Source organism: Astyanax mexicanus, chromosome 25 (genome assembly GCF_023375975.1).
Source record: "Astyanax mexicanus isolate ESR-SI-001 chromosome 25, AstMex3_surface, whole genome shotgun sequence".
Lineage (NCBI taxonomy): Eukaryota > Metazoa > Chordata > Actinopteri > Characiformes > Acestrorhamphidae > Astyanax > Astyanax mexicanus.
In genome coordinates this window covers 6,139,767-6,155,454 of record NC_064432.1, presented here as the reverse complement: position 1 = coordinate 6,155,454, position 15,688 = coordinate 6,139,767, and the positions used below count along the sequence as shown (strand labels likewise).

The 15,688-nt window shown below is 38.4% G+C and overlaps 2 protein-coding genes and 1 non-coding gene across 3 annotated transcripts; 2 read left to right on the top strand and 1 right to left on the bottom strand.

Annotated features, from left to right (window-relative positions):
* Window positions 1–341: 341 nt before the first annotated feature.
* saraf (store-operated calcium entry-associated regulatory factor) lies at window positions 342–6,457 on the top strand. Its single transcript, XM_022681705.2, has 6 exons — window positions 342–614; window positions 2,117–2,295; window positions 2,400–2,856; window positions 3,166–3,382; window positions 4,416–4,504; window positions 4,970–6,457. Exons 1-6 carry the CDS (start codon window positions 545–547, stop codon window positions 4,993–4,995), a joined length of 1,038 nt encoding a protein of 345 aa, XP_022537426.2. The 5' UTR covers window positions 342–544; the 3' UTR covers window positions 4,996–6,457.
* Window positions 6,458–7,434: 977 nt separating this feature from the next.
* trnai-aau (transfer RNA isoleucine (anticodon AAU)) lies at window positions 7,435–7,508 on the bottom strand. Its single transcript has one exon. It is a non-coding gene; the product is annotated as a tRNA-Ile (tRNA).
* A 1,375-nt stretch (window positions 7,509–8,883) lies between these two features.
* xpa (xeroderma pigmentosum, complementation group A) lies at window positions 8,884–15,101 on the top strand. Its single transcript, XM_049472457.1, has 6 exons — window positions 8,884–9,309; window positions 11,286–11,396; window positions 11,501–11,606; window positions 12,858–13,023; window positions 13,197–13,314; window positions 14,183–15,101. Exons 1-6 carry the CDS (start codon window positions 9,150–9,152, stop codon window positions 14,335–14,337), a joined length of 816 nt encoding a protein of 271 aa, XP_049328414.1. The 5' UTR covers window positions 8,884–9,149; the 3' UTR covers window positions 14,338–15,101.
* The last annotated feature ends 587 nt before the right edge of the window (window positions 15,102–15,688 follow it).

The window sequence follows — 15,688 nt, the reverse complement described above, 5'->3', positions numbered from 1 at the left end:
ATTATAGCGGTTATCGTCACATTTAACAAGAAAAATATTTACATTTGTTGCTTAATTTGGGCGCTTGTTGTGCCGCCATCGTGCCAGTGATTCTCAGTCCCCTGTTTTCAGTGTTTCTCTGAAAATTCTCTGTTTGAAGAGCCATGAAGCTCTAACGCTTTACCCTACACCTCGAACTTAACAAGAATCAGGACCCCTATCCCTTGAAGCGCACGCGCAAAACAGAGATCCAAGGCTAAGTGGTGAAATGCAATTGAGCCCTTCATAGTGCACTACATAGTGAGCAGCCTGCCGTTTGGGACGCGCCCTGCGCTCTACTGGCGGCTTCCGCCTCGGTAAGGGCGTCGCTGAGCAGCGCTGAGCTCCGGGCTGCAGCGGTGAGGAAGAGGAAGTGGAGACGTGTGTTTTAGAGCTGTTTACATCAGATTACATCAGGATTTCACTGAATCAGCGTCGATTAAAACTTCTGCAGCTTTTAAACCGAGTCACAAACTTGAGCAGCACTTCTCCAGGCCTGTTTAGAAGCAGAAACGCCAGTTTAAACATGGAGAAACAGATCTTTCTCTTTCTCCTGCTGAACCTCTTCCTGCCCGGCCTATACTGCTGGAATAATGGTAAGTTACAGTATGATAATTACTCTGATTTATATCATTATCTACTGTTATATAATAACAGCACAGTAACGCTCATTATACACCCCTTACCCGCACAGCGACCTGTGAAACGTTTAAAACTCTTCAGTTTTATCTTAAATGAACGCCTCTGTTGTTTGTTTTTAAGGTGGAATGGCAAGCTGAAGTGTGCATACTGGGTTTTTGAGCACGTATTTATTGATAAATTCTGTGCGATCATAATTACAGTTCAAATATTAGCTTAGTTTATATTAAATATATCCAATAAACGTCTAGTTTCTTTAGTTACGTTATTTTTTTCGCATCTTTTAAGGTTGATGATAAAAAAAACTTTATTATTTAACTTTTCCTAATAGAAATCATCACTTAATGGTATATTCTGACATTGAATCAACCTACATTTAGGGCACCGTATGTCTTTAGAAAGGGACAGGTGCTGCAGCAATTAATTATTATTGTCCATTTCTTAATTCCTTTTTGAGGACAATTAGCGTTTATTTAATTATATTTTTTCATTCCACCTTAACTGTTGAGTTTCTGCCACCTGTTGCACCATTTAAGGTGGAACGGGAAAGTTAGCTAGCAAGCTAGCTACTGAGACAAACTACTAGCGTTTTTGTATTAGCGTGTTGTAAAGAAAATCACCATTAAACAGTGAAACTACACATTTAAAGACTTTTAGTGTAGTAAAACATGATAAAGAGTAACGTTACTAACCTTTGTTGAATAGCACACGGCTGTTCTCCCGCAGCTTTCTAAGATCCAGTAATTTTGTGCTTTTTGGCCCAGCACTCTTTATAACGGCATATTTTGCCCCTGATAAATTGATTTTTACACCGTTATCCAGGCTCAAAGTATCACCACACCTCATTGATAGAATCCAGAAAGCTCTAACATTTAAAACGAGGCATTAATAACTTTAAAGGTGCACAAGAAGCTTATTAAAAACACTGTTTACTTCCCGTAGTGCAGGTAAATCTCCGGGCGCCGCCATTACTTTACTAATAATGTCATAGACATATTTACATAGATACCGCATAGATTTCCTCCTGGCATAGCAGCCAGCGCTCAGTGCATTTATTTACACAGATGAAGGTGTTTAATACACCTATAATAATCACAACTTTAGATTATGCTCTTTCACAAAGACAGGCATAAGGTATGGCATATTATACACCTTCCTCAGTGTAAATAAATGCACTGGGGCCTCCTTGTTGACTCCTTCAATATAGCGGCCGGCTGCTAATGCCTCATTTGAAATGTCAGGGCTCTTCGGATTCTACGAATGAGGTGTGGACCTACTTCAGGTTTTGGTGGAGTAATACATGATACAACAGAGATTCGGTTACAGTGCATTACCGGCTGATAATGGCTCTCATAGTACGCCTCTCGGCCAATCACAGTGCAGGGACAGAACTAACTGTGGTATAATCACAGAATATTGTCCTGATTAATCTGATAAAATTTTTTGATAATTTTTATAGGTGCGGTGTTGCTGCGTGACGTCCAGGTCCTGACGCTCTATAAGGGACGCTACACCGCCGCGCGCCGCACCAGCCCCATTCCTCAGCTGCAGTGTGTCGGAGGAACTGCTGGCTGTGGCTCTTTTGTCCCAGAGGTGGTCCAGTGTCAGAATAAAGGATGGGATGGGGTGGATGTGCAGGTGTGAGAGAACATTTTAGATTAAAGATTAAATAAATAAAGTTCAAAATGAAATTCTGATAAACTGAACCCCTCTTTCTCTCTCTTTTTCCCCCCACTCTGCAGTGGGAATGTAAGGCAGATATGGATAACTGGTACCGGTTCGGTCGGGTGGAGGTGTCGTGTGAAGGTTTTAACAGTCCTGATGACGCGTACATTCTGCAGGGCTCCTGCGGTCTTGAGTACACTCTGGAGCTCACAGCAGAGGGCAAGCAGCACCAGGGCTCCCGTGGCTCTTCTGGGTCCTCAGGGTTCGCCGGTTTTGCTTCCAGTTTCTTCCAAGATAAGGGTCACAGTGGTGGTGGATATTATCAGCAGGGTGGATCGTCAGGTGAGGGTGCTGGGGGTTTAATCGTTATCGCACTCTTCCTGTTGCTGGCGTATGGCGTCTACAAGATATTCCTGTGCAATCCCACCCATGGCCACCAGGGTTTCCAAGGAGGAGATGGGTCCACTGGAGCCTGGAGCGGTGACTACAGCAACACGGGCCCTCCACCGCCCGGGTTTAAGCCGGACTACACAGGTACACTAACCACAAGTTATATGCATAAGCTTTTCACCAGTTTAAAATTTCATTACGTTTGCTACGTTCACATTACAAGCCACATTGCTCCAAACTGATTTTTTACTCAGATCTGATTTGGCTCTTGGCGCATTTTCATGAATCAGATACGTATCCGATTTAGGACCACATATGAAAGTGATTTAAATTTAGCATGTTCACACAGCCATAAAAAATCTCAATCAGATCTCAAGTACCTCAAGTAACTCATTGTTGCACCTTTGTAGTAAAGCACTTTTTGTATGACATGAAACGTTCATGTGTTTTCAGCTAATTCTTCTGGTTTCGACTCCTCTGGACCAAGTTGCGGTTCCTCTGGGCAAGGTTATGGTTTCTCCGGGCCCAAATATGGATTTTCGGACTCCTACACTAGACCTCAGACTGCAGGGACTGGATTTTCCTCCCGCCAGAGCGGCTTAGGAGGAGGTGGATTCTGGACTGGAATGGGCACTGGTGGGGTGCTGGGATACCTGTTTGGCAGTCAGAGGTTAGTAGAGATTTTTATAACCCAAAGATTGCATTATACTAGTGCATGTCAAAAAAATTGAATGTCATTGAAAAGTTACTTTATTTCAGTAATTTAGTTCAAAACGTGAAACTCATTATATAGATGTATTACTCAGAGTAATCTATTTTTAGTGTTTATTTCTTTATATAAGATCAATTGGAACTTTTGGTAGTGTGGGCAGTGTGCCAAGTCCTGCTGGAAAATGAAATCTGCATTTCCAAAAAAAAGTTGTCAAAGTTGTCCGATTTTCAGAGAAAACACTGCGCTGACTTTGGATTTGATAAAACACATGTCTCTCCAAACCATCACTGATCATCAGTAAATTTTACATTTCATTTGTAAATCAAGGAAGCAGATTCATGTTTCCACCAATCAGTGATGGTTTGGAGAAATGTCATCTGCTGGTGTTGATCCACTGTGTTTTATTATCAAGTCTAAAGTCAGTGCAGTTTTGTTTTCCCACAAAATCTTACAGCACTTCATGCTTTTCTTTGCTGGCAACTTTAATGGAGATGCGGATTTCATTTTCCAGCAGGACTTGGCACGCTGCTCACACTGCCAAAAGTACCAATTGGTCTTATATAATATTCATATTTTCTGATTCCTGTTAAGGTTTTGATCATATGCTTCCTTACTAATGGTCAGCATTTTACTATAGGCTTTGTGTGCATGTGCACATGAGCACACACACTTACTTCACACCTCCTCTAAAGAGAGCCTACAGGAAGTTCAAATGTCACACATATATGCACACTGTCAATAAGACATTCTAGTCTACAAACGCTCAAAAAGCATTTATAAGCAGATATACGTAAATAATCGATAACAAACTGTGTAATATGTAGTTTGCTCATGCTAATGTACATCAGTTAGCATGATGCTAACTGCAGGCTTAAATATGTGGTTTCTGATAGTGTTTAACTTAGCATAGATAAAAACAGTAGCAGCATTCTGTGGCGTGAATTTGTTGTGGCAGACTGTAACACATTGGTCCGTTTATTTTTGATTGTAGGCGTCAGCCTCCAATGGGCACGGCTAGACCTTCGTACTACAGCACTCCTCCTGCACCCAGCACCAGCTCTGGAACTCGCACTGCCTCAGGTAAACAACAATAGTGATAGGATGCCACTTGTGCAACAAGTCCTCATGGCTAAATATTCCACAGCCAACTGTCAGTGATACTATAACACAGTGAAAGTAAATGTGGCTTGTCATCAGCTGGCGGAGCCCTGAGAGAGCACAATTGGCCTTGCTCTCTCCGGGTGGCTAGATGGCGCTCTTTTCCCCTCATCACTTCTAGGGTGATGTCGATCAGCACAAGGCTGCATCTGTGTGTATCAGAACCGAGTCGCTGCACTTTCCTCCGAGTGTGCTCTGAGTGATGGTACTCGGCACTGCTGCATCAGCAACAGTTCAAAAAGAGGCGGTGGCTGACTTCACATGTGTCAGAGGAGGCATAAGAATGGGCTGTCACTCAAGTTAAAATGCATGCAGCAGATGACTAATTACTTATTGCCAAAATAGTGTCTTAAAGATGTGTAATCTGTCATTTTCTTTCTCCTTCAGGTTTTGGCGGCACGAAGAGAAGATAAACATTGCAGATGCAGTTACAAACCTGCCATTAAAAAAATGGTGTTCTGGTGTTGAAATGTGAAGACATTTTAAGAGGAAGTACTGTAAAAGAATGATTTTAAAGGATTAGCGAGCTAATTTCCCACTTGTAATTGGAAACGGTGAATTCAAATGCTTTAGGATGTTCAAATCTGTTCCAATCATATACACTGGCATCTCAGTTTAATGCAGCAAGAAGAGGTATGGGTAAAATTGTGCCTTAATGTTTTATTTTCAGTTTATATAGAGCGTACAACTGGGGGTGGTGACGGGACTTACTAAAAAATACTAAAATATATAAAACGTGCAAAAAGAACATTGGTCAAAATAATATTGAGCGGTTCATTGTGTTCAAACTATAAACATTTAATAAATGTTTGTAGAGGTACAACAATGAAAACATAAGAAGAAACTAAACATTGAGTTTGAGACAGTACAGTTAGCTAACCAAAGATGGAGATAATTTTATTAGTTAAAAATGTGGTACAGATATCTTTTGAGCTATTGTTAGCTAAGCTAAATGTTCAGTGTCAACATTTGAATAATAAAAGGAAAAGCATTACATGTAAAAAGTTGAGTGTGCAGTGGGAAGTAAAGTAAAAAATGTAAAAAAGAAATGCTAGCTAATATAGCTAACAGGCTAACAGCGCTAGCATGGCCTGTGAATATAGCCATATTTGAAATTAACATTAGGACTAGCTAAACAAATTAGCTAAGTCTCACATTCGCTAGCTATGATAGCTTTTGTTAGCTCCTCTGTTTGGTTAAATGAGCAGAAACCATTACACAAATTAGCTCGCTAATCAGTGAGTGCAGCTTTTGGCTACTTTTTTCTTTTAAAGGACAATAGCGAGATATTGTTTATGGCAGCGACTTTATTTAATAGTTTATTAAATTCCTGAGGGTGGAAAGTTTGCTGGTTTTGATATGTGACTTTTTTTTTGGGTTCCATAAAATATATATATATATATATATTTTTATAAAATAACTTTGTTTTCGCAGGTTCTTCTATTTGTGTGATGTATTTGTGTGACTAATGTACCAAAAACCTGTGCTGTGCTTAAATATAAAATATATTATATTTATAATATGTATATGTATATATTGTAATGCTATGTGTTATATTATTGCTGTCAAAAAATGCAAATTTTGTTTAATTACAGAAAAAAAAACATCTAAAGTCTATTTTTGTTCATCTATTTGTTTCGGATTATATAGTAAATTAAAAATTGGACAGCAACAATATGCATATAAACATTTTTTTCTGAAAAAGGCTTTTTTTGTTTGTAAAAAAAAAAGTTACTATACATTTGCAAATAAATACTTTTAAGGTTGTCTCTGTTAAATTGATCATTTAACAAAAATCATGAAATGTTTTGTGTTTTGAGCTATATATTTTCTGTAAAACATTCTTGACTTGGTTATTAAAATATAAAATTGGTGTTCCACTTGTTTTTGTTGATCCTTATGACATAGGAATAGTTAAATATATATGGGCCATTCCACCGAATGAGTGCTATTTGTCTTTTTTTCATCCGTTTTCAGCTCTGAATCTAATAACACATATATTTACCTATTCAGAACAATCTCAGGTTTACTTAATTTTTTACAAGCTTTTTAAACCAAAGATGGTTACAAAACTCATGTGACATTTAAAAAGCAAGTTTAAAAGCAAGTCCACTAATTCCTTTGATTTTCTCTGAAGAAAGTCTTTAATTTATAAAAATGGCTGAGTGTTCAAATAATCGACATTTATGACCAAAAATCACTCCTGTTACTGGAACTCGCTCCTGTTACTAAAACTTAGCCCTGTTACTGGCACTCTAAAACACGAAAAATAGCTAAACAGCGGCTATGCTAATAGCACGAGGACACTGAACACATTCTAGTGATTTTCCCTAAATGTGTATTTTAAAAATAAAAACCAAATTTTCCCTTGTTCTTCAGAAGAACCAGCTGATGTCACTTCCTGTTGTAGATGTGACTTGAAGAATGTTTCAGATATGGGGTAACGTTAATGTTTTATGGTAACAAGACTGAGTGATAACTTAGGGATACAATTAAAATGTGTATTTTAACTTAAATATTATGGATTTATTATGAAAAAAATATTTTTAAAGCATAGATGAGATTTGGAATCACATAATGCAAAAAAAATACATCTCTGACTGATTTTAATAATTATATTTCATGGTAAAGTTTATAGTTAGGGAGTGTGGACAGGAATGCTATTTATTTCAGTGTTTTCAGTAGTTTACTACATATTTTACTTTTGCAATTAGGTAAATGTACAAGACACTATGCCCAATAATAAAATATATTTTACAGTTATTTTGTGTGCACATTTATACACGTAATTTCCTGGGGACAGAAAAGACACATATTTGGTGAAATATATGCGAAATAAAGAAAAATGTTGTTGGCCCGTACGGGGATCGAACCCGCGACCTTGGCGTTATTAGCACCACGCTCTAACCAACTGAGCTAACCGGCCATGTGATCCACCGTCCGTATATGTATAGAAGAGCATACCGCACTGTTACACAGTACAGTTATATATCTGTTTCTCTTGTACAGCGGGTTTAACACAGGCCTGACTCTAATACAGCATAATAAACACTCAGGCTCTACAGCTAATGTTTTGCTGTTTCTATAAAATTGATAGAAAATAACTTTTGTTTAAATAAACCGCGATAAAAACCCAGTTTCCTCAAAACAAGCAAACATAAAACCCAGCTAAACAACTAATTACATTTAAAAACTTAATATATAGTATATAACCATATAACAAGCAGTTATATATTTTACACCGTCATAAAAAATATTAAAACCCGTTGCCGGTGAATTACCGTGTGTTTGGTGTCGCTTTTCCTCACAGAACAGAACAATCACTTTATGTACACTTATTACAAACAACGTCAAATATATTTCAGATATATGAGATATATTTAACATCATTTGATATAAATTTGACGTTATTTGTTATAAGGTGTATATACAATGACAAAAGAGTCCTTTACATTTTTTTTATTGCACTCTTACATTTGCTGTGTAAGCTGCACACGCTGTATGGAGGACCATAACGTATTACTAAAACATAATTAATAAAAACGTAAATTAAGAAAGAAAAAAAGAAATTAGTAACGTTATAAAAACACAAATAACGAAACAAATTAATTAACCAATTAATGTGGGACACAACATCATGAATAAAATAATAAATTCGATGTGTAAATAAAAATATCTAATAAAAAAGTGCTTACAGTCTATGATTTTTATACACTGTATTCTATACATTTTTATAGATTAATTTCTGTACTGTTTGCTATTTTCAATTAATTAAACAATTCATTAGTTTTTTAATACTCATTGTTTTTTCTATCCTAATTTTCGCTTTAATTCATTTATTATTATTATTTTAGTTTATTATTATATATTTTTAACGGATCTGCTCCTCTGTTATGGGACTATATGGGACCGCCGGTGTTCTGTCGAGTTGTGCCTCCCATCGATATGTGCTTCTTAACGCACATTTTTATGTTTTCATTTGTTTTTATGATTATTAGGTTTTTCTTGGGTGCATTGACCTACCTCTTTGAATGTTACAAACCTGTAAATGGCCATTAAAAAAAGGAAAATAAAAAATAATAATAAATACGTTTTCACTTACGTAAATCACATATATGACCATAACTTTATCTGATACAGTAATTTAGCCTTTCCGAATATACTTCCAAAACTTTTCTGCCTCGTAGCATTTTCTAACATTTCTAATAATATTTTTACCTTTAAATATACAGGGTAGAACTGGTTGACAGGGTAGCAGAACACGCCGGTCTCCAGCAGATGGTGCTCTATGTCTGTAGAGGACTCGGTGCGCTGGAGAAGAAGAATAAGCAGGACATAAACAAAGACAGTTAACGTTAAGTTAGTCAGGGTGAATGGATTAATGTGAGAAGCGTCTTTAGTTTTTATCTCAGATTCAGATCAGATCCGGAAGAGTTTAACCGGATCGAGTCTGTACACGTGTCCTCTCCCCGGTGTCGGTTCTGTGGGCTGAGTGAGTGAGTGTGTCTGTAGTTCTGGTGGTGCTGCTCCTGCTCTGAACTCTGTTAAAGGATAATATTTAGTTTTAATGGATTCCTCCGGGTCCGGTGGAGCAGCTGAGCCTGAGGAGAAGCCCCGCACTGAGCCTCTGCCCCCGGCTGTTCTCGCCCGGATCGAGAGGAACCGCCAGCGGGCGCTGCTGCTCCGACAGGCGCGCCTCGCCCGCGCAGCGCCCGCTGCTGGAGACGGTGAGTAACCGGTAACCGCTGAGTCGATTCATATGGGGAGCCTTTACCTGCTCACTATCGTTTACCAGGGGAGTTTTCTTTATGGTGTATAAGGGCTGTTAAACACCTAATTTTCCTTTAAAAAAAGAAGCCCTATCTGGACGGTATTAGTTTCTCTATTTGTCTCTTTTATGGGGGGGTCCTCTGTGATTTTATTCCCGTCCGGAACGAACATGTACGTGTTTATCTCAGACGTCCTCTGAGAAAATTACAGGCTGAATTATCTACTTTACTGAACTCTGTGGTCCTCATATGACCGAGAAAGCCAAAAAACTCACTGGTCCTCCTGTTTTTTAAAATTGCAGTCCGGAAGCAAGAGTTTTATCACTCAGTAGAAGTGTAAAATATTTTTCACAGCCATCCCTCTAAGAAACTTATCCTGTCTGGATGGGACTTTAGCTTTAATTCAATGTCTGTTTTGCAGCCAGACACAACTCCCCTGTCAGCAGCTCTAGAGAAACTCTGTTCTGTATTTCTGTATTTACACAAATAAAGCGGCACAAAACCCCCTGATTTTAGCTGACTCCACCCTCACCCTGATGTATGGGTTTAGGGGCGGGGCTGGAGGGAGAGCTGATTTGCTAAGCTGCAGCAGAAGCAGTGTTTCTCTGATAGTGGTGAGACGCAGATGGTTGAACGTCAGCAGGGGCGGAGGCGGTATTATTGATTGACTGACCTGCATATTGTGATGTGTCTGTGTACTGTTGTAAAAAAGAAAATGAAAGGTGGGTCAACACCCACCTCTCGACCGGGGTACAACTCCCCTGCGTGTTCGTTTGATAGAGAGAGTCAGACAGGTGGAGTGAAGCTGAAAGCAAACCAAGTATTTATTACAAAGTACTGAATATTCAGGAGAACCCACACATGAAAGACCGTCTAACAGCCGTCCCAGCATAAGTTCTGACCCCTCTAATCTGACTCCTTGTTTATACCCAAAGATGACGTAAGCCTGTTGATGAGGCGTTGTTAAAATCATCTCATGTTAGCATGCACGTGTTAGTACTGAAGTTTCACGTGTCTGACTGGGCCACTAGTGTTTGACCTTGACTGTGTTCTTCCATCCTGGCACTATCTGTGTGTGTGCGTCACCCCCCGCTTTGAAGCAGAGGTTTTTTAGGGAGGCACTCACTCACCAAAAGGCTGCTTTGATCTAATAGCCTTTTTTGTAGCAATTTTAGCCCCGTACCAGTCGAATTGATGACCGTTAGTTAGGGTCATGCAGTCAACAAAATTCTTCAAGCCTGAGCTACATCTCATATGTTATATGTTTAATGTGTTAGTAAATGTATCATGTGGGTTAATTTGTCATATAATAGAGTCTGTGTTAGTCACATGCCTGATAAAGAATATATTGTGATTATTGGTTAATCTTTTATATAAATGCGTGTAAAATCCACTGTGAGTAATAAAAATGATCAGATACAATGTGAGTGAGTATTGGTTATGCATATTGAATACAAGGTTTCACACAATGATTATGTCACTAAAATAAGTAATCATAACTGAAAGATATTTGTCAATCAACCCAAAGTATAATAAACAGTTACTCTTCAGTACCAAAGTACATAGACCCATGGTCCTTGCCCGTAGCAGAGTTGAACGTGAGAGGGCGCTGCATAGGCAGAAATGACCTCAATAAAAGCGTTTTTATGTTAATTAACATGGTCCTAAACAGATTTTTCTCATTCAAACACCCCGGAAATGTTTCTACAAAGCTCCAACCCTTTTATTATTAAAAAAATGTTTAAATCGGGCTCTGGCTCATAATGACAGCTTATTGGATGGTTCGGGTCGGGGAGAAAGTGCATGGGCTCGGGCCGGGTCAGGCTGGAATTTTTGGGCTTGATCTAAGCTCTAAAGTACAATACAGTACAGTACTAGGCAGTGCAGCTCAGTGTATTAAATATAGTGCAGTTGAGTATATGTGTGTTTCTCAGGGTCAACTGCTGCAAAAGTGTCCAAAACCATAGATTCTGGCGCAGGATTCTTCATTGAGGATGAGGAGGATGATGAAGAACAGAGGACGATAAAAGTAGTACATAAGCCAGGTGAGTTACATAATCCCTTTTTTGATTATACTTAATGATTTAGTTAATGTAGTTTCTATCAACTGTTCGCTAATGTTTGTGTGTGTGTTTGCGTATGTTTTTAGCCCCAGTTATGGAACCAGACTATCTGATGTGTGAGGAATGTTCCAGGCCGTTTATGGATTCATATCTCAGCAACAGTTTTGATCTTTCTGTGTGTGACAAATGCAGGTATGTGTGTGTGTGTGTGTGACAAATGCAGAGTGTGTTTTCTGTGTCAGTTGGTGGTTTATGCTCTGATGGAGTTGTTTCTTTCCCTCTCAGTGAGCTGGTTTGTGCAGCTGCACTGTGTGTGTGTATGTGGGTGTATAATGTGCGGTGTCTGTCACTTGGCAGATGTTTGTTTGTGATGTATCTGTGGTTGGGTGTGTGTCTGTGTGTGTGTGTGTGTGTGTGTGTGAGTAAGCTGTTCCATTTGGCCAAACTCAAGCAAACAATTTTAAAAATATAAATGGAAATATACACTATATGAGCACCTGCACACTCCACCTATGGGTGCTTTTATGACATCCCATTCTAAACCTCTAAGCATCAGTGTGGAGTCGGTCCCCCTTTGCAGCTCTAAAACAGGTGTGGGGCTATGCAGTTATTGAGTCGGCAGATTAATAAGTATTGGTTTATAGGTCTAAAAGGTTGAATTAATGAATATGTGGATGGATAGGTGTTAGTGATGGGCAGTATGACAAAAAATGTATATCACTGTATTTTTGTATTTTTATTATTTTATTTCATTTTTTCTCGTTTATAGAGGTTTGTGACTTATGCGACTAACGTTAGAAGTACATATAATATAATATCAAACATTAAGGCTTTCAATTAAGGCTTTGATTACTATTGGGTTTACTGTGTCCCTCAAAATTACACAATATAAAAAGTAAAAAATCAGATTTTATTATCAAAAAAACAGCTGAATAATGTAAAACAATAGACCTCAAAATGAGATATGCAAGAACTTTAACACTGCTTACTTTACAAAACTAAATATTTTAAATAGTTTCATAAGAATTTTTCTCTGAGCTGTGGATCAGTTGCGTAATTCCATTCTTCTGTTTTCTAAATGATTAATTGCTGTTTGCTGTTGTTTTTCTATTTTAGTTGGATACAAACATACAGTGAGGAACAGCAGCAGGAGCTCCTCAGATAAAGTGCTGTTTTCATTTTTCTCCAGGCAGGATGGAGCGTTTGACTCCACAGAGCTGAGCTACCATTACTCTGATGTATTAGCTTTTATGTTAACTGGCTAGTGTTAGCTAGCGAGCTGTATCTGCTTCGCAGCGCCTCTAGTGGTATGTGAAAAATGCATACCAGTTTTAATTACCCCTCCGGTATAGCAGTTCATCCAACATTAATGGGTAGAAAAAAATAAATATATATGTATATTATAGATAACTGTTAAATGTTTGTGTGTGTGTGTGATTACAGGGATAATGACGTAAAGCATCGGCTGATTTCTCGGACGGAGGCGAAGCACCAGTATTTATTGAAGGACTGTGATCTGGACCTGAGAGAACCACCACTGCGCTTCGTCCTGAAGAAGAACCCCCACAACCCCCGCTGGGGGGACATGAAGCTCTACCTGAAAACACAGGTAAATATATATTGCACAATATATTGTTTCAGCATTGTGATTAAAACATACATATGTGCAACACAGTCACATCGCAGGACATGCAATGATTGTCTGTTTACCTTTTTGCAGCTAAAAAATGTGATGATAATTCCTGTATATGCGTGTGTGTTTGTGCGTGTCTCATTACCAAGGTGGTGAAACGCTCTCTGGATGTTTGGGGCAGTGAGGAGGCGCTAGAGGAGGCTCGTGAGAGCCGAGAGGAGAACAGGGAGGTGCAGAAACAGAAACGCTTCAATAAAAAAGTGAAAGGTAAAAATACACACACATCCTATTGGTGGACATTTAGCTATACTATTCTCCTATTGGTGGACTGTTAACCATCCTATACTTTTAAAGGTGAACTGTTAGCCATGCAATTCCCATATTTGTGGACAATTAGCTATACTATTTTCCTATAGGTGGATTGATTGTTAGCCTTGCTGTTATTGTATTATCGTACTATCGGTGGAATGTTAGCTATACTGTTCTCCTATTGGTGGACTGTTAGCTATGTGACTCTTGTATTTGTTAATTGTTAGTTATACTACTCTCCTATTGGTAGAATGTTAGCCATGCTACTCTCCTATCCGTGGATTGTTACCCATCCTATTCTTCTATTGGTGGACTGTTAGCCATCCTCTTGTCATATTGGTGGACAATTAGCTATACTGTTCTCCTATTGGTGGACTGTTGGCTGTGCTATTCTTGTATTTGGGAATTGTTAGTTATACTACACTCCTATTGGTAGAATGTTAGCCATGCTACTCTCCTATTGGTGGATTGTTAGCCATCCTATTCTCATATTGGTGGACAATTAGATATGCTGCTCTCCTATTGGTGGACTGTTATCCATCCTATATTTTTAAAGGTGGTCTGTTAGCCATGCTGTTCTTCTATTTTGTAAATTGTGTTTTTCTATTGGTGGACTGTCAGTCATAGCGTTCTTACAGGGTTTTTCATGCTATTCTCCTTGCTGGAATTTTAGCCAGTGTTCTCCTAAAATATGTGCACAAATGCCCAGTTAGCTAGTACAGCCTCTGAAGCATGTGCAGTAATAACACAGTAATAACTACTATTTTACAGTTGCTCTTTCTGCTCTGTGTCTTATAAAATCTCTCTTTCTCTCTCACTGTCTCAGAGCTGAGACGAGCGGTCAGGAGCAGCATGTTCAAGAAGGACACCAGCGTCCACCAGCATGATTACGGGCCAGAGGAAGTGGTGGATGAAGAAGAGGACCAGTATAGGAAAGTGTGTAAAACTTGCGGACACCAGCTCACCTATGAGAAGATGTAGATTCGGGTGTGCTCCAAACCATGACCACATTCACTCTGTAGGGAGGAAGAGGAAGTGTGAAAATGAGGGAGGATCAGATCAAGCTGCCACTAGGTCAAAACAAACAAAACAAAAAAATTCTAATAATTTTCTTATGTTTTCTCTACTTCTTCTTTGTTTCTTCTTATTTTTTTCTTTCTCCCTTACTGATGTTACATATATTTGTTTTACTACCTCATCTCTACCTTCATTTCCATGTCTTATCTGTTCTCTTTTGTATCCAACTTTTGTCAAAAAATATGACCAGTACATCCATCACAAGTGCTCAGCATCGGTGGATGAACATCTGACATGTACATTTTAAGTGCCAGTGTTTCTACATTAAAAAAACTCTCACACTCTCACACACACCTCCAGCGCATCCAACCCCTGGTGGACACTGGGGCCATGCAAACATTAACTGACATGAACAAAATGACATTTTGTATATCTTTGTGACAGTGGTTCAGGGCAGAGTTCATGCAGTACTCACCCTGATCACTTGGTGCTGCTGCAGAGTCACCATTGTTGCCTATAGATAAAAAAAAAGCTGAATAAAAATGATTTAGGCTTTTTCTTACAGGGAACAAACATGACCACAGACTTTATTTGCTGGATGAACTTCAAGAGTGAGCACACTTATGAGTATGAGATTATTTCTGTTTGTACATTTCGCATGTACGTATTTTTTTCAAACTCAGCAGGTTAAAATAATACTACAATAAAAAAATGAATAATGACTTATAGATGTTTTTGATTGTTTGCTGCTGTTTGTGCACATACAGAAATATTCATACATAAATGGAATACATAAGATTAGTATTGTAACTCTTACATACATAAATGTGTAATAAGATTGAGAAACAAAAGCTGGTGTTTAAAAGTGTCACTTCTAATAGTGGAAAGAAATGAACTTTGCTTGACTTTACATTTAAACAGAATTTAAATTAGAATATCATTGAAAAGTTAAAGAGCCATGTCATCTGCTGCTGTTGGTCCACTGTGTTATATCAAGTGTTTTCCTGGAAAATCTTACAGCAATGAATGCTTCCCACTGCGGACAACTTTTACAGATATGCGGATTTCATTTTCCAGCAGGACTTGGCACACTGCCCACACTGCAAAAAGTACAAATTGGTCTTATATAAAATTATAATGTTCTGAGACACAGATTTTTGGGTTTTCATTGGCTGTAAGCCATAATCATCAACAATCAAATAAATAAATGCTATATATACAGCTCTCTTCAGACTCTTCAGATTCTGAATCAGTTTCTCTTATTTTGCTGTTTATAGGTTTACGTTTGAGTGAAATTAACATTGTTGTTTTATTC